The 22680-nt window shown below is 43.3% G+C and overlaps 1 protein-coding gene across 2 annotated transcripts in view; it reads right to left on the bottom strand.

Annotated features, from left to right (window-relative positions):
* The window catches only part of dnah5 (dynein, axonemal, heavy chain 5), a 390322-nt gene extending 368030 nt beyond the window's left edge, over positions 1-22292 (bottom strand). For both annotated transcript variants that reach the window (XM_039736932.1, XM_039736933.1), the window contains exon 1: positions 22099-22292. In XM_039736932.1, the coding sequence (XP_039592866.1) occupies positions 22099-22257 (159 nt within the window). In that variant the 5' untranslated portion in view covers positions 22258-22292. The remainder of the gene's footprint in view (positions 1-22098) is intronic.
* Between the last annotated feature and the right edge of the window lie 388 nt (positions 22293-22680).

Raw genomic sequence — 22680 nt, 5'->3', positions numbered from 1 at the left:
TTTTTTTTTTATTATTTCACCTTATGCAATTTCTCGTATTAGGAATTTGTTAGTTTTCGCATACCCCTTGGGGTCAGAGTGCAGGGTCAGCCATTGTACAGCACCCCTGAAGCAATTGAAGGTTAAGGGCCTTGCAGAGTAGGATCTCTTTTGGCAGTGATGGGGATTCGAACCCTCAACCTTCAGGATACCAGCGCAGATCCTTAGCCTCAGAGCCACCACTCCGCCCTAAACATGTCGATAAATGTCCCGTGGGAGTGTTGGGGACTTCTCTCCTTGGGCCATATTTTTTTGGTTTTTGCCCCCATAACATCATGAGGAGTCGAAAGCAGTTGCTTGACATCATTTTTTGTTTTACTTGTAAAAACACGGCTCTATAAGAAAAACGACTATTACTGAATAACTGAAGAAATAATTGAAAATTGTACGCTACTATACTTGATACAAAAAGGACACGGTTCAAATAGGCAATCGTGCAAAAAGATGTGGAGCTCTGCAGAGGCCATCCACTGATGTGCTTGAGCACTACGACAGCAGACGTATCGGCTGAGCTTCATTTAACGGGAGGGTGTTGCATATTTACAACCTGTTCCTCGTGTCAACCGCTGTAACGCCAACAACTATTTACTAATAAAGTTCATGTTGCAATGTGCGATTAGCATTTTCTGATATGTAAGAACAAACTGTGGGCTCTTTAAGTAAACTTTATTACAAATATAAACCATTACAGAAACGTTGCAACTCTATGCTTCTCTAAACTGGTACTGGTGGTTACTGCAACACTGCTAATGCTTCTTCTGTTGTGGCAGTAGGGGGCGCTAGTGCACCCTTGAACCCTCAGGTACAACACCGGACACCAGGTAAAAGTCCAAAACCTTTTATTCTTTTTCACCGTGCACCAAGCACCTTGCACACTACTCATAATCCAATTAAACTACGTAACTCACAAAACACTAACCACTCCTCCTCGCCCAGACACTTTGCTCCTCTCCCACCCAGCACAGCTTGTCGTCTGGACTGAGGCACCGCCCTTTTATAGCCCCTGACCCGGAGGTGTTTCTGTCCCAACAGTCCACAGTTCCTTATTCCTTCCGGGTCAGGGCAATCAGTCTTTTACTTCAACCCGGGAGCACGTCGTTCCTTCCCGTCACATGACCGTGACGTACTCCCGGGTCATAAGGCACAAAAGAGCCCATAAGCCCTCCCACAGCGACTCCTGGTGGCCCCCAAGGTATCCGGCAGGGCTGTGTAAAAACATTACATAGTCTATAAGGCCCTGCTGGAACTCGGGGCACGATCCTGCTGTCGGGAGAGCTCCTCCTGGCGGTCTGGGGGTGAGGGCCGGAGCACGAAGCCGGCAGTCCTCCACACTATATACAGTGGAACCTCGGTTCACGAACGTCTCGGACCACATACAAATTGCGTTACGACCAAAAAAGTTTGCCAAACTTTTCCATCTGTTCACGACCACACACTTGGGTGACGAACAAGCCAGTTTCCCTTCCGGTTCGTACGCGCCAATGATTTCCACACGTGTTGTCTCTCCCTGTGCAGCCAGCGAGCAAGCGAGCGAGCGGGAGAGAGAGAGAGAGAAAGAGAGAGAGAGCTTGAGAGAGAGAGAGAGAGAGAGAGCGAGAGAGCATGAGAGAGAGAGCGTGAGAGAGAGAGAGAGCATGACAGAGAGAGAGAGAGAGAGAGAGAGCATGAGAGAGAGAGCGAGCGAGCGTGAGAGAGAGAGAGAGAGAGAGAGCATGAGAGAGCAGTTAAAGAAGGTAGTAAGTCCGAGAAGGCAGTTGAAGAATGCACCAGGCTTGTTTTTAAAGAGACTGCTTCGAGCATTGTTTTAATCATGTTGTATTTACTGAAGACTTTTTTCTTCCGTTTTTGTGGGATCGTTTATTTATTGAAGGATTCTGAAAGCACTGCACTTTATTTAATTTGGACTTTGTTTTTGATTGTTGTTTTGTCAATTTTAATAAAAGCACTTGGCACTTTATGCACCATCCGATTGCTCCATTGTAGTGCCTCACTGTCGTGCTCATCGGTAACATTACCGACGGTGACGGGTTTAAGGGCTCCCAGAAGCGAGATGGGAGCATGCAGTGAACCCGCATCGTCGCAGACTTTACCTCTAAACTGTAATCTCCTCTCCACCGAGTTCCTCCTCACTTCCTTCATGCCAGAACTCGACTCACGCAAGGTTAGTTTTCTTGGTTGTTTATGGTTAGTTTTTGTATGAATTATGGATTTTTCAAATGTTCGTTTTTTTCCCTGTGCTTAAAACTCATTAAAAAAGTGCTTTCTCATTCGCTGGTTAAGTGGAGGTAAGGTTACACCGCGAGACTGGTATGTGAGTGAGAAGGGCCCTGTCCCCATCCCCTCAGCCCACTACATGTTTTTCTGATTTGCGCAACTAAATCGTTATTGCTAGCGAACTATGATACTTAGCGAGATGAGAAGTCGCAAAATCAACTGTAATGTTCAAGCAATTTTTAGATAAAAACTAATCTAAATCAGTTAAGTAGTTCTCTCGTTCGCTAGCTAAGTGGATGTAAGATATGCGCCGAAAGCTGGTGCATGAGTGAGGAGGGCCCCGCCCCCTTCCCCTCGGCTCTTGGATGCACGCAAATAAATCGTTACCGCAAGCGAACTATGATACCTAGCGAGATGAGAGAAGGAATGTTCAAGCAAATTATAGACAAAAACCCAGTCTAAATCCGTTAAGTAATTCTCTCGTGAAAAGCGGACAGACAGACAAACAGACGTTGGATTTCTATATATCGAGAGATACAGTTTTCCCTAATGTGAACTCTACTGCCCTCTACAGGATGACCATGCCTATTCACATTATCACCACACCCCCCTTTCCTTTCAAATGAACAAATATATTCCATAACATACTGTACAAAATAAATCGGAGCACTTCCTGTTAATATATATTTACATCACACACATTTAACATTTTCAATATCTGTTTTACAAATGTAGTCGTTCAGGTGCTTTCACAACTCGAGTAGATCTTCTTAGCCCTGGTAATGGTGTTTGCTCAACTGTGCCGACATCATCTGTCTCTGCTGTTGATTTAAGCAGTGCTCTTTCAGTCACAGCATCCCCACTTCTGGTACCATGTGCTGTTTGTTAACTTAGATAAGAACAAACTGAGAGTTCTTTAAGTCAACTTTATCACCAATGTAAACCATTACGTTGCAACTCTATGCTTCTCTAAGCAGGTACTGGCAGCAACTGCAACACTGCTAATGCTTCTTCTACATATACTACATAGTTTTCCCTAATGTGTACTCTACTGCCCTCTACAGGATTATCATACTTATTTAAATTATCACCACAGGTAGCGTATCCACCCCGTGCCCGAAAAGCGTCTGCACTGACAGGTCGCCCCAGCCATGCGCATCACTTCTGTTGTGTGATATTACGGGGTTTGATCATCTGCCTCACAGGGCACTGCTGTTCATTTCTCGTCCCTACTGTACGTGTTCTGATCAACCCGATCACAAGGGAATTCACTTTATTTATTTATTTGTTTCTTCGACTGTGCATGAGGGGCATGTACCGGGTGCAATGCTTGCTCCGATTGACTCGTAATTGTGGGAGATGTTTCATGTGAATTGTGAATGCCATAATGGAGGAACTGGCATCCCGACAGAAGATGAATGGCCATTCATTCCCTGGATGGGATTTGACAATGGAAAGCTGTGCATGGCCCGATTGGTTGTTGGTACGTTTGCCAGCCCGGGAGGCTATAATGGAAGGACAGAGGAACACTGCCTCCCAGGGCCATATATTCTCCCTATACACAGGGTGGCAGCATCCCTGTCACCTGATTGTGTCCTCATGTCGGACATGATTAACAAGGGTCACAGTCTCAAGAGACATGGCAGCTATAAGCCACCCTGGACCGTCACCAACCCTGATTAAAGCCACATATTGGGAACTGTAGTCCTGATGGACAGCCCTGTTGGGGTAGATAGATAGATAGATAGATAGATAGATAGATAGATAGATAGATAGATAGATAGATAGATAGATAGATAGATAGATACTTTATTAATCCCAAGGGGAAATTCACAACCAAGGGTAGTTGGGTGCCACCAGGGGGAGCTGCAGGAGAACACTACCATTACTTTACTGGGCTTCCATCTGGCCTGGAAGTGCGTCCAACGAGTAGTGCTGTGGCACTAGAAGGACTCCTGAGTTCCAGTACAAAAGAAGTCGCCTTCCCTACATCAGGGAGTCAGAGTTGGGTCAGAGTTGGGACGCAGTGGACGACACTCATGGAGGGGACAGAAGGTGATAAGACGTGCTGGACTGATTGAACCTGATAAAGAAATCTTTGTGCATTAAACTGCCTTTTATCCATCCATCCATTATCCAACCCGCTATATCCTAACTACAGGGTCACGGGGGGTCTGCTGGAGCCAATCCCAGCCAGCACAGGGTGCAAGGCAGGAATAAATCCCGAGCAGGGCGCCAGCCCACCGCAGGACAGACACCCCCACACACCAGGCACACACTAGGGACAATTTAGGATCGCCAATCCACCTAACCTGCATGTCTTTGGACTGTGGGAGGAAACCCATGCAGACACGGGGAGAACATGCAAACTCCACGCAGGAAGGACCCAGGAAGCGAACCCGGGTCTCCTAACTGCGAAGCAGCAGCGCTACCCACTACGCCACTGTGCCATCAAACTGCCTTTTATTAAACCTAAAATTGTGTTTGGTCAAGTTGTGTCTGGTGTTTGGGGCTCCCCCTGGTGGCCACAGAATTAGACATAAGAAATATGAAAAACGAGAGGAGACCATTCAGTCCATCAAGCCGGTTTGTTCAGCTAAAGGCTAACCTGTTCCAAAATTGTGTCATATGTGTACCTTTGTCTTTGTGTGCATATATGTTTAATTTTCATTGTTTTTTTTATTTGACTCTGCTACAAATGAAATTCCCCAATTATAATTGCAGGCGCTTAGCGTGATTACGGCTAGCACCCATAATGCACAGCAGTTCTTTTATTTAGATCGGTCCCAAATCACATCACCTTCACGCCTCATGCAAACCGCTCCAGGGTTTGTTTGGTACCAGGCCGAGACCACCCTTACTGAAGGGTCTCGGTCCGATTGTTTTGGTCCACACCCAAGTGCGATCGCTGTGTTCACCTCTACCTACATGAACTGAACTTTCAGGAAAAATTGCACCAGATTTCGAAAGAAAAAAACAAAAAAAACAAAACCACTTCCTCAAAATGAACTAGGTGTGAAAAACAATCTTTCAGGCTACCATTTATTCATGTGAAATACAAGTAATAATAACAATAATTCTTTACATTTATAAGTGAGTGGGGAGCCACTTTGACCACAACCAATGTGTAGCTCCCACCTGGATGATGTGACGGCAGCCATTTTGTTTCTGTACGCTGCTCACCACACATGAGAGAGAGAGAGAGAGAGAGAGAGAGAGAGAGAGAGAGCCAATTAGAGACTGTGGATGATTAGCGGCTCAGAATGATTAAGCCATGGTGGGCAACTTAGCCTGGACATTCAGGATACACCCCACTCTTTATGAAGGATGCCCAGGACCTCAGCTTTTCGTCTCATCTGAAGGATGGCACCATTTTACTACACCGTGTCCCCGTCACTGCACTGGTGGCATTAGGACCCACATTCAGACTACAGGGTAAGCGCCAATGGCGTAGCTAGGGGTTGGTCCGCCCCGGGTGGCACATTTTTGGGGTGTGGAATTATTGACCAAAAGGCTCAGTACAATTTGTGTGTAAGCAGCAGGGTTCGGAAAAATATCACTCATGAATGAAATAAAGTCAGATTCTCTGATTTTTATCTACAAATGCCTCAAAAATAATTTGCAGACTTTTCTTCTGTGACGGCATTACACACAGCGGTTGAGATTTATGTGGCAATAACAAAATAAACATAAACCGATAATTTCTAGGAAGATAAACAACTAATTTATCATTTTGTTTTGTTATCAATCCGAATGCGTTCTTGCTCTGCACAGAAAACATCCCCGCCTATCACTTGTACACTCCACTGGTTCTGGTTTTGGCTTTCGCAGCCTAATTATAGTAAACTAATAATTAGAACACGGCTTATCAGAGCGTCTATACGATATTCTTGTCTAGCTGATGCTTATAAATAATTCTATGTGAAAAATGAGTACTGTTTCTCCATATATGAAAAAATCTATATGCAAAATTGATTTAAATTTTTCTCTATACGTCATTTTAATTTTCTATTTAAACTAGCAAAATACCCGTGCTTCACAGCGGAGAAGTAGTGTGTTAAAAAAGTTATGAAAAAGAAAAGGAAACCTTAGATGCGAGGAATAAATCCAGTCTCCGCTGAGCCAGTTCCAGTGAAGACAGTCGCCTCAATGGTGGCTCTGAGGTTAGAGATCTGCACTGCTAATCGGAAGGTTGCCGGTTTGAATCCCGTAAAGGCCAAAAGGGACTCTGCTCTGTTGGGCCCTTGAGCGAGGCCCTTAACCTGCAATTGCTGAGCGCTTTGAGTAGTGAGAAAAGAGCTATATAAATGCAAAGAATTATTATTATTATTTGTTATAATGAGGTTCTTGTGCAGAGATCTGATCTGAAGCCTGGTGGCTGTAAATTTCAACATAATTGGTGCGCCGACCTTCAAAAGTAGGCTGCAGGTTTTCATTCTGTAAGAGCCAATCTTAGAAAGTTAAAGTTTTGAGTTTGAATTTGAATAGAATATACATTTCTTTCATAGTCATAGACAATGGTATAGTCTTTTCCCCCTATAAGTTAGTAAGGAGATAGAACCTTCCTACTATAACTGAGAAACAGTGTGATGATAGACCAGTTGTGTTTAGAACAGGTCCCAGTACAAAGGGACTTAAAAGACCCATTTTCTACTCAGAGATGGGATAAGCATACAGTTTTCTGACCGTTTTGAAATGGTTCAGAAATGATAAGTAAATAGTAACGATTTGAGATGTAACAAGATTGAGTTTAGAACTGAACTTTTCTTAACTTGAATTTTTTCCCTTTTTTGCTGTTTTATTGCATTTATTCAGGGACAGGGGTCTCCAACTCTGGTCCTGGAGGGCCGCAGTGGCTGCAGGTTTTCATTCTAACCCTTAATTAATGAACTGTTTTTGCTGCTAATTAACTTCTTTTGAATTCATTTGAATTGACTTGCTCTTGAAGACTCAGTCCCCTTAATTGTTTCTTTTTCCTTAATTAGCAGCCAAACAATAACGAGATGAGCCAAAACAGGAGAAGCAAACTGTGTCCTTCATACAATATCTAAAAAATAAAGGAAGATGGAGGTCTCAGGAATGTTGTTGAGGTCCCCTAAACATTTTAACAGAACTCTTAGAAACAAGAAAATCAATAATTTCTGAAATATTGTATAATGAGAGCAGCAACAAGTCATGAAGTTAAAGAACAACAAGACTCGGCACCTAATGAAGCAACTGGTTGGAGTGAAATTGGTTGGAGTTTGAGGCCCTGGCTTAGTTGGTCTTCTTCACATTTCATTTCTGTTTGGCTGCCATTTAAGAAAAAAATGAAGAGATTCAGGAGAACAAATCTTAAAAAAACAAATCCACTAAAAAGAAAAGGAAACCTTGGATGCGAGGAATAAATCCAGTCTCCGCTGAGCCAGTTCCAGTGAAGACAGTCGCCTCAATGGTGGCACTCAGGCTAGGGATCTGCACTGCTAATCGGAAGTTTGCCAGTTCAAATCCTGTAAATGCCAACAGGAACTCTGCTCTGTTGGGCCCTTGAGCGAGGCCCTTAACTGGCAATTGCTGAGCGCTTTGAGTAGTGAGAAAAGTGCTATATAAATGCAAATAATTATTATTATTATTTGTTATAATGAGGTTCTTGTGCAGAGATCTGATCTGAAGCCTGGTGGCTGTAAGTTTCGTAGTAATATAATTGGTGCGCCGACCTTCAAAAGTAGAGTATGCGGAGACGTGCTCAGAGGATTAAGAGTGTGAAGAAACTAAATGAAAAGGCAAGGCGAACAATAGCGGGCTTGAAGCAGTGGAGTAAAGAGAAAACTAAAGAAATAAATAAAATAAAATTCTTTGCATTTATATAGCACTTTTCTCACTACTCAAAGCACTCAGCAATTGCCAGTTAAGGGCCTCGCTCAAGGGCCCAACAGAGCAGAGTCCCTTTTGGCATTTTACGGGATTCGAACCGGCAACCTTTCGATTAGCAGTGCAGATCCCTAGCCTCAGAGCCATCACTCAGTGAGTACGACAAACAGCTGAGGAAAGTAAGGAAGCGAGTGAGGAGGCACACGAGCGCGGGATGTCATTAATGTATATAGGCGGGGAGCCAACCACGTGGTAGGTGTGCGGAAAAAGGAAGGGGGGGACCGGGGACGGCCCTTGTGCATCTCTGTCGTGAAATAAATCCTCGGTTAACGGAAATAAGGAATGAAACTGCCAAAAGGAGAGGTCAGTTACAAAAGTTCCTGGTGAGAACCGCCAAAAAGAAGACGTTATTTTTGAAAGTTCATTACGGGGACATGACGCAAAATGAAACATACGTAACGTTTGTAAGTACAGTGTAAAGGATAAGCGTGGGAAATTTGGGCTTCCTACATGTACTGGAAGTGGCAGAAATAGTGAGGAGAGTTTCCCCTATCTATATATACAGTTTAGGGGGTACACCTGTTTCCCCCCCGCCCTTGCATGTTGCAATAGGACATGAAACATACCTAACTTTTGTAAGTACACTGCATGGAATGCGCACGCAAAATTTCAGCTTCCCACCAATATGGAAAGTGGGAGCAGGCCCGCCGTCAGAAATATTTGGGCCCCAGACAACTGGGTGAGTGAGTGTGGGACCTTCTGCCTTCCCCCGGGTCCCCAAATGCACAAAAAAAATCAAGCGTGAAGGGGCTCCCTTCTGTTAGGGCCCCGGACCAGAGTCCCGTTTGTCCACTCCTGGCGGCGGGCATGGTGGGAGAATTAGCGATGCGTCAGTGAGGGCTTTGCTTTTTATATGTATAGTTGGTTAACATATTCAGATATGCTGAAGGGCAGCAAAAGGAAGCACCGCCCCGTCCCGAGTGGCACAAACTCGAGCTCCACCACTGGCCAGCGCCCCCTGCTGGCCTCACCAACATCTCTTCCAGCAGCAAACCCAAGCTTTTCCTAGATGGTCTCCCACCCAAGTACTGGCCGGGCCTGAACATGCCCAGCTCCAGGTGGGTGGATGACCATTACTGAAGTACAAGTGGCGTGACTACTGGACAATTAAAGACCATTTCTTCACTACAATTCTAGGAGTTCGAGCATTAAGCAAACACAATTAAAGAAATAAATAAAGCTATGTAACCTAGACAGTGACGGCACTCCAGCTCCAATCCAGGGTTCAAGTAGTCCCACCCTGCTGCCTATTATTGTTCTACCGGAAAATCAAATAGCATTATGTGCAAAAGGCGTATGCCAACCATCTTAAAGACCAATGCCCTCAGCCACATCTGAAGACTGGAGCATTTGAAGTACACTTACTTTGTGATTAAATATTTTGCTTGGAGAATAAAGCATTTAAAACGCTCTTGAGAACACTTCATGGTGTGTTATTGTAACAGGGCTACTCTATAGCTACGGATAAAACTCTTCAAAGACGCATAAACACAGCGTGAGAATTCAAAAGATGAGAGGCTTCAAGTGGCCAGTATGGGGTCGGAGCCCAGGCCTACACACCACACCTCCCGGCAGGGACGCCAGACTGGTTTAACACGGCGGCTTGTCATATTTAAAAGAGAAGTTTGGTATTTTTCACATCAAAGTTATTTCTTCTCAAACGCGGTATAAAAGTCCTTGGCATGAGAAATGGCATTTGAGAGTTAGACTAAAAACATAACTTACCCTCACTGGCCCTTAACCCTCTGATAACAAACATGGAGATGGAGTGGACATCTGGCCTTCTTTTGAATTGGCCGAATCTCATAATATTGGCGGTTTTCTGCTCAAGAAAATTACACGTATTGTCACGCATGTGCATCAGAGCAGGGGTTCCCAACTCCGGTCCTGGAGACCAATAAGGACTTGCAGTATCAGCATTTAGTCTGGGACAGGGGTCCCCAGCTCCGGTCCTGGTGGGCCACAGTGGCTGCAGGTTTTCATTCTAACAATCTTCTTAATTAGTGAACCATTTTTGCTGCCGATTAACTTATTTGGCGTTTGTTTTAATTGATGTGCCAAATGATGATAAGGGAGGAGTTTGCAGTTTTTCTTGCCAATTACAATTCACGTACACCTGTAAGGTGAGAATAAAGCTGTTTTTAACTCAAAAGATATTGAATGAAATGAGAACTGTACTATCTGACTTGTCGCATCATTGACGTCATGCCAAGGGTTGCCAAACCCTGCGGTGGGTAGACACCCTGCCCAGGATTGGTTTCTGCCTTGTGCCCTGTGTTGGCTGGGATTGGCTCCAGCAGACCCCCATGTCCACCTAACCTGCATGTCTTTGGACTGTGGGAGGAAACCGGAGCGCCCGAAGGAAACCCACGCAGACACGAGGAGAACATGCAAACTCCACGCAGGGAGGACCCGGGAAGCGAACCCGGGTCTCCTAACTGCAAGGCAGCAGCACTACCACTGCGCCACCGTGCCGCCCTATTTATGCATATATTTATTTAAAGAGCTTCTGTAAAAAGCCAAATTTCCCCCTGGGAACAAACAAACTTCCACCTAATCTAATCATTACATGTCACCACAAGCCAACTCGGGTTTAACTGTAATTGCAGCCTGAATCACAGTTCGGGTTAACACCCAGGAGGTTAAGAGTGAATCTAAACTTTGCGATCAAACCTTGTATACACCTACGATATTTAAAGCAGAGCTGCTTCTTCTTCTTCTCCTTTTTCTTTCGGCTGCTCCTGTTAGGGGTCGCCACAGCGGATCATCTTCTTCCATATCTTCCTATCCTCGTCATCTTGTTCTTTTACACCCATCACCTGCATGTCCCCTCTCACCACATCCATAAACCTTCTCTTAGGCCTTCCTCTTTTCCTCTTACCTGTCAGCTCTATCCTTAGCATCCTTCTCCCACTATACCCAGCATCTCTCCTCTGCACATGTCCAAACCAACACAATTTTGCCTCTTTGACTTTGTCTCCCAACCATCCAACTTGAGCTGACCCTCTAATGTCCTCGTTTCTAATCCTGTCCATCCTGGTCACACCAAATGCAAACCTTAACATCTTTAACTCTGCCACCTCCAGCTCTGTCTCCTGCTTTCTGGTCAGTTTGATATATAAAAGTAGAGTAAAAATTAAAAACATTTGCAACTGTATTCAATAACTCCAAAACTCATGCAGGAGAGTAACAGTCCACTGACACCGTGGTCAACGACAATTCTAGAACCCGTTAGAAGTTTCTTGGTGGATACAACATATCCTGAAATTAAACTGGACACCCAGTTACATCCTCAACATCCTCAATTCAAATCCCTCCCTTACTAGGGCAAGTGCAAAAGAGATGAACATTGGGTGTTGTGCAGGGTGGTGGGGTCCAGTTGCAGTGGGGCGTCTGTTGGTGAAGAGAGATTGACGGATCTTGACTTTGCTGACGATGCTGTGATCTTTGCAGAGTCAATGGAGGCTCCGAGAGGTTGAGAGGTTTACTTTCCTCAGCAGTGACATTCATGTCTCTGGGGACTCTTCCTATGAAGTCAGTAGATGGATTGGGAGAGCATGTGGGGGTCATGAGGTCACTGGAAAGGGGTGTGTGGTGTCATTAGAGTCCTGGTGCTTCCTGTCTTGCCATATGGTTGTGAGACATGGACGCTATTCAGTGACCTGAGACGAAGACTGGACTCCTTTGGTACTGTGTCTATCCGGAAAGTCCTTGGGTATTATTGATTTGACTATACATCGAATGAGCGGTTGCTCATGAGACGCATTACCTGCATTGTGAGGGAGTGTCAGTTACGGCACTACGGCCATGTGGAGCGTATCCCCGAGGGTGATCAAGCTCGTAAGATCCTCGTTGTTGGGGACCCAAGAGGCTGTACCAGGCCAAGGGGTCGCCCACATAGCACCTGACTGTGGCAGATAGAGGGTCAATTCTGGAGGGTGGGACTGGACCGCGTGTCTGCCTGGGGGGTTGCCAACTAGGATCCTGAGTTGTTTTGATGTGTGGAGGGTGTGGCAATGCACTGTACTAGTGCCTGCTCCCCAACCTGACCTGACCTGATAATTGTGTTGTTCCTGCCATTATCACGTTGTTGACGTTACTATTCCACAATTTCAAGGGAATAGTTAACCCAAAAAGGATATTTGTTATATGTCAGTTACACTCATTTGTTTCTAGTGATGTGCAGAAATATATATAATTTCTTACTTTCATAACAAAGTTTCTGATATCATCATTGCCTACGGAGACAAATGCTGGGCAGCAGTAAACGTTATCGAAAAAGTTCATGAAAAAATCTCAAGGTGTTCATCTTTATATATAATACGCCACCATTATGGCTGTCCATTTGTCTGTCCAGGATTTTAAATCACCAGTCGCTCACAAACCATTTGAACTATTGACCTGAAATTTGGTACACAAATACTATGTGACGTCTGCTATCCGTGATGATTCACCTCCAAATTTATTCCTCTTTTTATTTTATTTTATTGTAGAATCAACTCTCGGCAGCAGGGTGGCCGTGCGGTGCATGCGGATGGGCGCCGTTCTCATTCCCTACCACCTTCGCCGTCACCTTCCCTACATCTTCATATGTTAAGTCTTCAATCTGCCTCAAGAATGATTCAAGTGCCAGTTTAAGTGAAAAATGAAGGAAAACGTACTAAGTAATTGCAATACAAACACTGAATTCATCAGTTTTAACGTGAAAAGATGCCAACGGAAGAAGAGAAGCAGCGGGCCGCTAGGGTGGAGTGAAGAAGAGCTGCTCAGGAAGCAGCAAGCGCATCAACCTCTGAGAAAGCGAATGATAAACGTACAGAGAAAGAGGAGGAAAACTAGGAATACTCAAGTCAAGTGGATTCACTGCACGTTATTGTGCTGTACGCCGTTACTGTTGTAAAATAATCTGCATGTCAAGTCATCCAGTGGTATGCTCAGAACGTTACAAACACATAAATAAACCACCTCTGGAAAGGCTCTTGTAACGAAAACATGGCCAACAAGCCAGTCCATCACAATACCCACTCACGTACACAGCCACACTCACACTGGGAAAAATGTGCCAATCAAACTAAAGCCTACATCTTGGGCATGTGTAAGCAAAATTTAGAGAACCCAAAGCAAACCCCTACAGACACAAGAAGAACATGTAAACTCCACGCAGACGGGATATTGGTCACACACATGGCAAAAAGGGGTTGAGACCTCCAAAATACTCCATAAAACAGACCAGGTTCTTAACCAGCCTGCCCAAAGCAATCCAGGACCTTCAACAGCCTGACAAGGCAGCCAGTCCCCAACTACTACCTGCAGGCCTCGGCCTACCCAGACCTAAAAATGTGGATTTGGCATCAGAAGTTCTAAATATAAAGAAAGTCACTCAGTCAGTCAGTCATTCATTACACAACCCGCTATATCCTAATACAGGGTCACGGGGGTCTGCCGGAGCCAATCCCAGCCAGCACAGGACGCAAGGCAGGAACAAATCCCCGGGCAGGGTGCCAGCCCACCGCAGCACAAAGAAAGTTCCAAAATAAATCAAAAATGTCTCACAATACAAGGGAGAGAAAGAATCTTTGTAAAGTGATTTATTACCATAAATAGAAAAAGCAGCTTAACGTAGAAAAGTGCAAAGTAACATCAGTTACAAATACAAGATGGGAGACACTGAGCTACAGGAAGCAACCACTGAAAAGGATTTAGGGGTTTATGCTGACACAACGTTTTCATCGACTAAGCAATGTGCAGAAGCAATTTAACGGGGAAAAAAAATGTTAGGTTATATTATAAAAACTATTAAATATAAATTAAGGGATGTTCTGCTTGGACTTTATGGTGCACTAGTGAGACCACATGTTGTCTGCAGTTCTAGGTTAGCACAAGAAAGGCACAGCAGCACTTTAGGCTGGGCAGAGGAGAGCAACCAAGTGAATCTCCAGACACACACCCACACACACACACACAAAAATCGGGCATGCACTCCCCTCGACTTTCTCGTATACTGAGATAGAGGAAAAGGTCATCAAAACCACATCCAGCTGCGTAATATTTCTCAAATATCATATCTCTTTGTTTCTCATCACAACTAATTCATAATATTGATACACAATCACTCATCTCTATTTAGAATCAAACTTTATATTAAAATGATATCTTCGTACTTAGGGAGGTCAAAAATGGTGGTGGAATCTTGTCATGATTAAACATGCATTACCGAGACTACGTGCAAAGTAAAAAGAGTTCGAGTCACCTAAAACCATAGAAAAAGTGTTTGTATTATATAATATTTATTGCAATAAATTGTTATAGGTAAAACTGCATTTAGCTATATTTAATTATGATAATGATGGGGGAAATAAAAAAAAAATCATAAGATTAAATGTATTACCAGGAACACAACAGGGACGTAGCAGCTTATCGTTCCCATTACATCTTTATATTTACATGACATATTCAATGTTTACAAGTTATTGTTAAACTGATGATGTATACATTTAAATACAATTAATAATAGGTATTGAAATTCTAGTGATTGGCAAAAATGGATAGAATGAGAGTATTAGAAATAAACTTGATGCATTAGGATTGAAAGTCAAGATGGAGGTACAGAATTTAGGGGTAACTATTGACTTGGACCTGAATTTTAAATCACATATTAATCAGATTACTAGGACAGCATTTTTCCACTTAAGAAACATAACAAAAGTTAGACCTCTTATAACATTGTAAGATGCTGAGAAATGAGTTCACACTTTTGATTTCAGTCGGCGAGATTACTGTAACGCACTCCTCTCAGGACCACCCAAAAAAGACATCAGTCGATTACAACGAGTGCAGAATGCAGCTGCTAGAATCTTAACTAGGAAAAGAAAATCTGAGCACATCACCCCAGTCTTAGCGTCACTACACTGGTTACCTGTGCCATTTAGAATTGACTTTAAAATACTGCTGATGGTTTACAAAGCCTTCAATAATCTGTTTCATCTTATATATCAGAGTGTCTGACATGTTATATTCCAAATCGTAACCTTAGATCTTCAAATGAGGGTCTGCTTAGAATTCCAAGAGCTAAACTTACAAGAAGTGGTGAGGCGGGCGGCCTTCTGCTGTTATGCACCTCAAATCTGGAATAGCTGACCGACAGAAATTCACCAGGCTAATACAGTGGAGCTCTTTAAAAAACTGCTAACACCCCATTCAGTACTGTAACATGGCTTTCTTGTAGCTTCATTTTAATTTAATCCTGATACACTGAATATGCATTTAATTATCATTATCATTCATGGTGGCTCTGTAATCCATACTAACCCCTACTTTCTCTTCTGTTCTTTATCTTGTTTTCTGTGTTGCTGTGACCTGCGACCCCACCACGTGATCAGAGCACCATGATGTCCCTCCATTGATGGATTAAAGGCCAGACGTCCACATAACCAGCATCATCAAGATCTTCCATGTGAACCTTGAATACCATGAGGACTGATTGAGATCATTGATGTTTGGTGGTTTTGTGGCCTCGGACCCCCTGCAGATTTGATTTTTTTTCTCCAGCCCTCTGGAGTTTTGTTTTGTTTTAATCTGCCCTCCCTGGCCATTGGACCTTATTTTATTCTATTTTAATTAGTATTGCCTTTTCTTTTTCTCTTTCTTCAGACCTTTAAATATCTGGGAGTGCAGCTGGATGACAAATTGGACTGGACTGCCAATACTGATGCTCTATGTAAGAAAGGTCAGAGCAGACTATACTTTCTGAGAAGGTTAGCATCCTTCAACATCTGCAGTAAGATGCTGCAGATGTTCTACCAGACGGTTGTGGCGAGTGCCCTCTTCTACGCGGTGGTGTGCTGGGGTGGCAGCATAAAGATGAAGGACGCCTCACGCCTGGACAAACTTGTTAAGAAGGCAGGCTCTATTGTAGGAGTAAAGTTGGACAGTTTAACATCTGTGGCAGAGCGACGGGCATTAAGCAAACTCCTGTCAATCATGAAGAATCCACTGCATCCACTGAACAGGATCATCTCCAGGCAGAGGAGTAGCTTCAGTGACAGACTTTTGTCACTGTCCTGCTCCACTGACAGACTGAGGAGATCGTTCCTCCCCCACACTATGCGACTCTTCAATTCCACCCGGGGGAGTAAATGCTAACATTAATTTTATTTTAATTTTTTTCATTTTTATTACTGTTTAATTTAATATTGTTTCTTTGTATCAGTATACTGCTGCTGGATTATGTGAATTTCCCCTTGGGATTAATAAAGTATCTATCTATCTATCTATCCTGTAAAGCACTTTGAGCTGCTACATCATTTGTATGAAAATGTACTGTAGAAATAAATGTTGTTGTTGAAATATCCATCCATCCATTATCCAACCCGCTATATCCTAACTACAGGGTCATGGGGGTCTGCTGGAGCCAATCCCAGCCAACGCAGGGCGCAAGGCAGGAGACAAACCCCGGGCAGGGCGCCAGCCCACCACTGGTTGTTGAAATAATATGCGTTATATTGAATACAGTTTTTAATATTGTGTACACATTTATATTTCCATGATACAAAAAAATTTGGATGGTTGTTTAAATAATATGCTACTTCTGGTTAAGCAATTTTTCTCAAATTTCATATCTGTTTGCTTTTTATTATTGTAAATATCTATACAAAATATGAATCATCTAGCTGTAATTATAACCATAGGTTACTTGAAAATTTGCGAAAGTACTCAGTTAAAGTACCACTCCCGGGTTGCCAAAAACGGTCCAAACGTTGATAGGATTCCTTATTTTTGATATGAAGCAGGTGTATAAAATCTCAGTGACCGAGGACAAAGTGTGTTTGAGTTATCGTGCTTACACACAGACAGGTTTAATTTCAAAAACTGTATTTTCGGACTCAGGAAAGTCTAAAACATCAAAATCTCAAAGTCAAATTTTTTCACGATTCCTATACTTTACAAAGCGTCAAAGATTGCAAATGAATGTGCGCTGCTACAGGGAGCCAGTGTAGGGTTAGAAGGCTTTGATAGGTAAATCACTATTTACAGGGCCCTCCATAACGTTTGGGACAAAGACGCCTTTGTTCTTTAATTTGCCCCTCTGCTCCATGCTTCAAAATTACAAATCAAACAATTCAGACGTGACTGGAGTGCACATCGAAGACTTGGATATAAGGGGATTTGCGTACATTTTATCATTTTAAATATCTATACAAAATGTGAATCATTTATCTGTAATTATAACCAAGGGTTACTTGAAAATTTGCTGAAGTATTCAGTTAGAGTACCAGAAACGGCTCAAACGTTGATAGGATTCTTTATTTTTGATATGAACAACATTTATTTCTATAGCACATTTTCATACAAACAGTAGCTCAAAGTGCTTTACATAATAACGAATAGAAAAATGAAAGACACAGTAAGAAAACAAAATAAGTCAACATTAATTAACATAGAATAAGAGTAAAGTCCAATGGCCAGGGGGGGCAGAAAAAACAAAAAAAAAATCTGTAAGAAAAAATAAAATCTGTAGGGATTCCAGACCACGAGACCACCCAGTCCCCTCTGGGCATTCTACCTCACATAAATGAAACAGTCCTCTTTGGATTTAGGATTCTCACGGAAGGACGTGTATAAAGCAGGTGTATAAAATCTCACTGACCGAGGGCAAAGCGTCTTCGAGCTATCGTGTTTACACACAGACAGACAGAATTTCACAGACGGTATTTTCGGACTCTAAACGTCAAGATTCATAAAATCTTGAGGTCGAATTTTTTCACGATACCTATACAGTCGACTCTTGATATACGCCCGGCCTGACATGCGAACAACTTGATTTACGACCAAAATTTTTGTTTTGATTTACGACCAACATCTTGCGTTACGACCCGAATGCGGTCACGTGTATCCACTTGTGCGATTGTAGACAAACAGCCGAGAGCGTTCGTAAGCGTCAGTCGGAGCCCAGATACATGTGTTTTTGTGAACGTAATTTCGGTCAGTGCAATGATTTATATTGTAACAACCGGTGGTTGAGTATTGAAGTTCTCGGAGCCGAACTCTACTGCGCACTTCCCCCAAGCTGGTCGGCCAGCGGAATGCCAGCGCCATGCACGCAGCTGTACCCAGCTCATTAAGCAAGCGAACACTCGTGTCCCATACACTGCATGACCCCGAGTGTCTCCGTACATAATTGCATAGATGGAATCTAGCAACACACAGCTCTGTCCTTTTGTATCTCTTTATTAGAGCAGATAGTCAGAAACAAAGCTCAACATATTGCAAGGCCATTGCCAAGGTCATTCAGAAAGACATCCTTCTCCATGATGGTAACTGTTACACTTACCACTCCTGGGCTGCAAATGACCCAAGCCCACACAAGCAACTGCAACACAAACACATATAACATTTATAGTACAACAGGAAATCAATTGCCTTGCTTGCCCAGTACAAACAGTAACGTTACAGAAATACCCACAATGCACCATGCCGCCAGCGCTGACTGCCGGGTCATTACAATATATATATATAATTCACTAAGACCATGGCAAACAAGACGCATAATTGCTAAGGAAGGAAGAGAAGGTAATGAAGGTAAAGAAAGCGATTGTTAAGAGATGTTAGCTAGCGGGCTGGCGCGGCACATGATGATGTCATCAGGCTGAGTTAGCACCGGCTTGCTTTGGAGTGTATTATTACAGCAGTTCACAACACGGCCAGCTTTGAATTGAGTGCTCAACTACTGTCATTATTAACTTGAGAAACAGCGATCACAATCGAAACAAAGAAGGAAATTGTGCGGAAATATAAGAGTGGCGTTCGTGTGACCGATCTCGCTAATATGTACAGCATGTCCGAATCCACTATCTCGACAATTTTACAAAGAAAAGATTTGCATAAGGAGGCTCCTTCTAAACAATAACCACCTTCCGTTTCCTTCTCCTCCTCCTCCCTTCCTGCAGCCCAAAGATGTCAAATTAAATGGTGCGTACAGTATGAAATTGTTGTTTCTGGTAGGCTAGGCACTTTTTCTAACTTTCTGGTTAGTACATTAGAAAAATTATTGGTGTTTTGGTAAATTATGCACATTATACAACCCTTTTTTATTATGAAAAGGTTAAGTAAGTGTTGCTGTGGGAGGTTCGCAGTGCATTATGGGTATTTCAATTATTTCTTATGGGGAAAAATAGTCTGGACTTACAACCAACTTGAATTACAACCAGCCCTCGTGAACGAATTGAGTTCGTAAGTCAAGGGTCCACTTTAATTTGTATACGAGAATAAATATAAGCTGCTCCAAAAAATGAAGGGAACACTCAATCATGACAGTCCAAGTCAATCAGTCCGTCCAATTAGGAAGCAGGAGTGATTGTGAATCGACGTCACCCACTTTGGTGCAAATGAAAGGGACAACAGGTCGTGAGAGATGGCCAGCAGCTTATCCCGGCCAACACATCCAGGCCACTAGATGGAGTCCTCCCTGCAGCATGGAGGTGCCCCGGATTCCCGCAGGGCATCATGGGAGATGGAGTTCAACTTCAGAGCCCTGCTGGGTGCCATCGAGTGATGCTGCAGGGAAACACAGGGATTTCTGTTTTCCCTATAGCCCGGAAGTACTCCCAAGTCACAGGGACGGAAGAAGTGAAGTAATTGCGGGCTGAAGAAAAAATATGAATCTTCAAAATGACCCGGAAGTGCTAGTGAATCACATGGGCTGAAGGACAGGAGCACTTCTGGGTCATGGAGTATTTAAAGGACTATGGGAAACCCAGCAAGCTGAGCCGGAGTTGGGAGGTAGAGTGACGGAGCTGCTGGGAGGAGAGGAGAATCCTTATTGTTATTATTATTATTATTGTATTATTATTGATTTATTGGCTTGTGGTGGTGATTGTGGTGTCTACTGTGGCACAATATCAGAAAGGAGACATTAAAATGATTTCTGATACTTTTGCCTGGTGTCTGGACATTTGTCTGTGGGGTTTCACAGGGCAACAGCGACCCCTAGGGTCATAAGGTGCAGGAGGTACAGGAGCTCAGTAAGTTTAAACCTGGCACTGTTGTAGGACACCACTTTTGTCACAAGTCAGCTCGTAACATTTCTGCTCTGCTAGCTCTGCCCCGGTCACCTGTAAGTGCTATTATGTTGAAGTGGAAACGTCGACGAGCAACGAGAGCTCAACCTACAAAGGGGTAGACCACACAAAGTCACGGAGGCAGACCACCAAGTGATGATGCACATAAAAATCATTTCTCGTCTGGTGCATCACTCATAATGGAGTTCCAATCTGCATTTGGAAGCAACAGAAGAACAAAAAAGTGCATGTCGGCACCTTCAAGAAATGGGTGTCCCTGGCCGAGCAGCTGCACCCAAGCCTGGAGTGGTGTAAAGCATGCCACCATTAGACTCTGGCGAGGTGGAAGTGTGTGGTGTGGAGTGATAATTCACCCTTCATTATATGACAGCCTGATGGACCAGTCTTGGTTTGGTGGAGGCCTGGAGAACGTGACCATTCTGGACAGCACTGCTGTGAAGTTTGCTGGAGGAGGAGAGATAATGGCAGAGCTTGGGCTTGCCACCCTTTAGTTCCAGGGAAGGATACTGTTAAAGCTAAAACAAACAAAGACATTTTAGGCAATTGTGCCCATCCAGTGATGCTGCCACGCTTTGGTGGAGGCCTCCTCTGACCCCTGAGCAGCTCCATAAAAACATGGAGGAGCTCAAGTGGTCTGCACAAAGCCCTGACCTCAACCCTACTGAACTCCTTTGGGGTGAATAGGAGCGCCGATCGTGAGTCAGGTCTTCTCACCCAAATTGATGAAGTGGATTCTCTCCCCACTTTTTTATTCTATTTATTTGTATTCATTTATTCATTTATCTATTTACTTATTTTGATTAGTTTATTAAAGTTTTGCTCTGCTGGCCTGGCTCTCTTTCTCATGGGTGGGGGTTGATGTGTTTCAAACCTAGTTTTGTTAAACTTGACTTGCTTGTATGGAATCTTATTTGATTTTAATAAAATCAATAGAACGCTAAAAAAATATATATATATTCTTATAAAGTAATCGCTTTATCTATAATTACCTCTTTTCTCTTAGTTTTACTCGATTCTTTTCTCTTTTTTTCCACATAACAACAACCTGCTTTAAAGTACAAGTAATTGAATTCCAGCTCATCCATTAGGGGTTTTACATGGCTGTAAGTCATTTAAGATTTGGTGGACCTTAACTTTTACCACACAAGTAACAGAAGAAAATCTATGGAAAGTGAAATTAATGATTATTTAGTTATTTTGTCTTATTAACGATATTTGAGATCCAATCAGATACATTTTTGACAGGTGTCAGTAGTGGGATTAGAACCCACAACCTCGGGGCTTCAAGTCCAAACCCCACACCACACTGCATTTAAGAGATTTTAAAACGCATGTAAGGTTACTGTGATGTTTCTCAAAATGTATTTGGCATTTTGTGAACTGCACAAGAAGTCACTTTGAGATGTAATTGGAAATGTAATTGAGATGGCTTGAACTCCGCTACAGATTTCTCTGAATGTTTATCTTACAATAACAGTGGGGCTTATCTTCAGATATGCAGTACAAAAAGTTAAATTGGACTTTAAGATATCTGAAATTCATTATCATAATGTTATGCTGATATTCTAAAATAATGACAAAACTTACTTCAAGACACCCAGAAATGCATTTTTAAGCTGATCTTGACGGCATCTAGTAAAACTGAAGGAGTCTCTAAATAGGAATTTGACTTGTTACAGATAAACACCGAACAAGCGCGTATGCCGACAGACTTTCCATTTTGTCTCACCTTTTGACTACCACGTCGAACTACAACTCACCGAGAAGAAGAGAAACTGAGAATGGAAAAAAAAAAAGTTTCCGTCACCCTGTAAAACTCGCTCGGGCACCCGTACACAACCACAAGAAGACCGCTGACCTGGATTTCCTTAATGTTCTCCACCGGTGCGATGGGCTGGTTCGGTCTGCCTTTAAATGTGAATTTGATCGGGCCTCGCTCCATATCCGCGGGGTACTGCAGCCCGGGCCGAGCACTTTTGCTGGACCTCCTGTTCAAATCTAAGTTCTTGCCTTCCATTGCCTGCCTCCCCTTCTTCTGGTCCGGCGACTCTCCGCGGCTCCTGCCTGCAGCGCGCGCTTCGCGTGCGCGAGGTTGTTGTTAATGGCCGTTGCCATGGACACGCGAATGTCAATGGCTGCTGAAGGAGATGCGGCCGTATTTCCTCGTTTTTTCAATAACGATCTAAGAGGCTGCTCAAGCAGATAATCCCGAACGCAGCTGCCCCGCTGAAGCTAAACGTGTGGACTTCGCTAATGTGATTTCTGTTCCTGTTGAATTACTCAGGGCTTTAACAAATTTTCTGCTTCACGTATCACAATTGGCTGATCCGTAAAATATACAGGGAGAGGGGAGCTCAAAAATGAAAGCACCGTCCTCTTGAGTGCCACACAAATGCACAAGATGTACCCACTAACAATAGCCGTTTAAACTTCAGGCCGA

This window comes from Polypterus senegalus, chromosome 15 (assembly GCF_016835505.1).
Source record: "Polypterus senegalus isolate Bchr_013 chromosome 15, ASM1683550v1, whole genome shotgun sequence".
NCBI classification, from domain to species: Eukaryota; Metazoa; Chordata; class Cladistia; order Polypteriformes; family Polypteridae; genus Polypterus; species Polypterus senegalus.
This window is presented reverse-complemented; position numbering and strand designations above follow the sequence as displayed.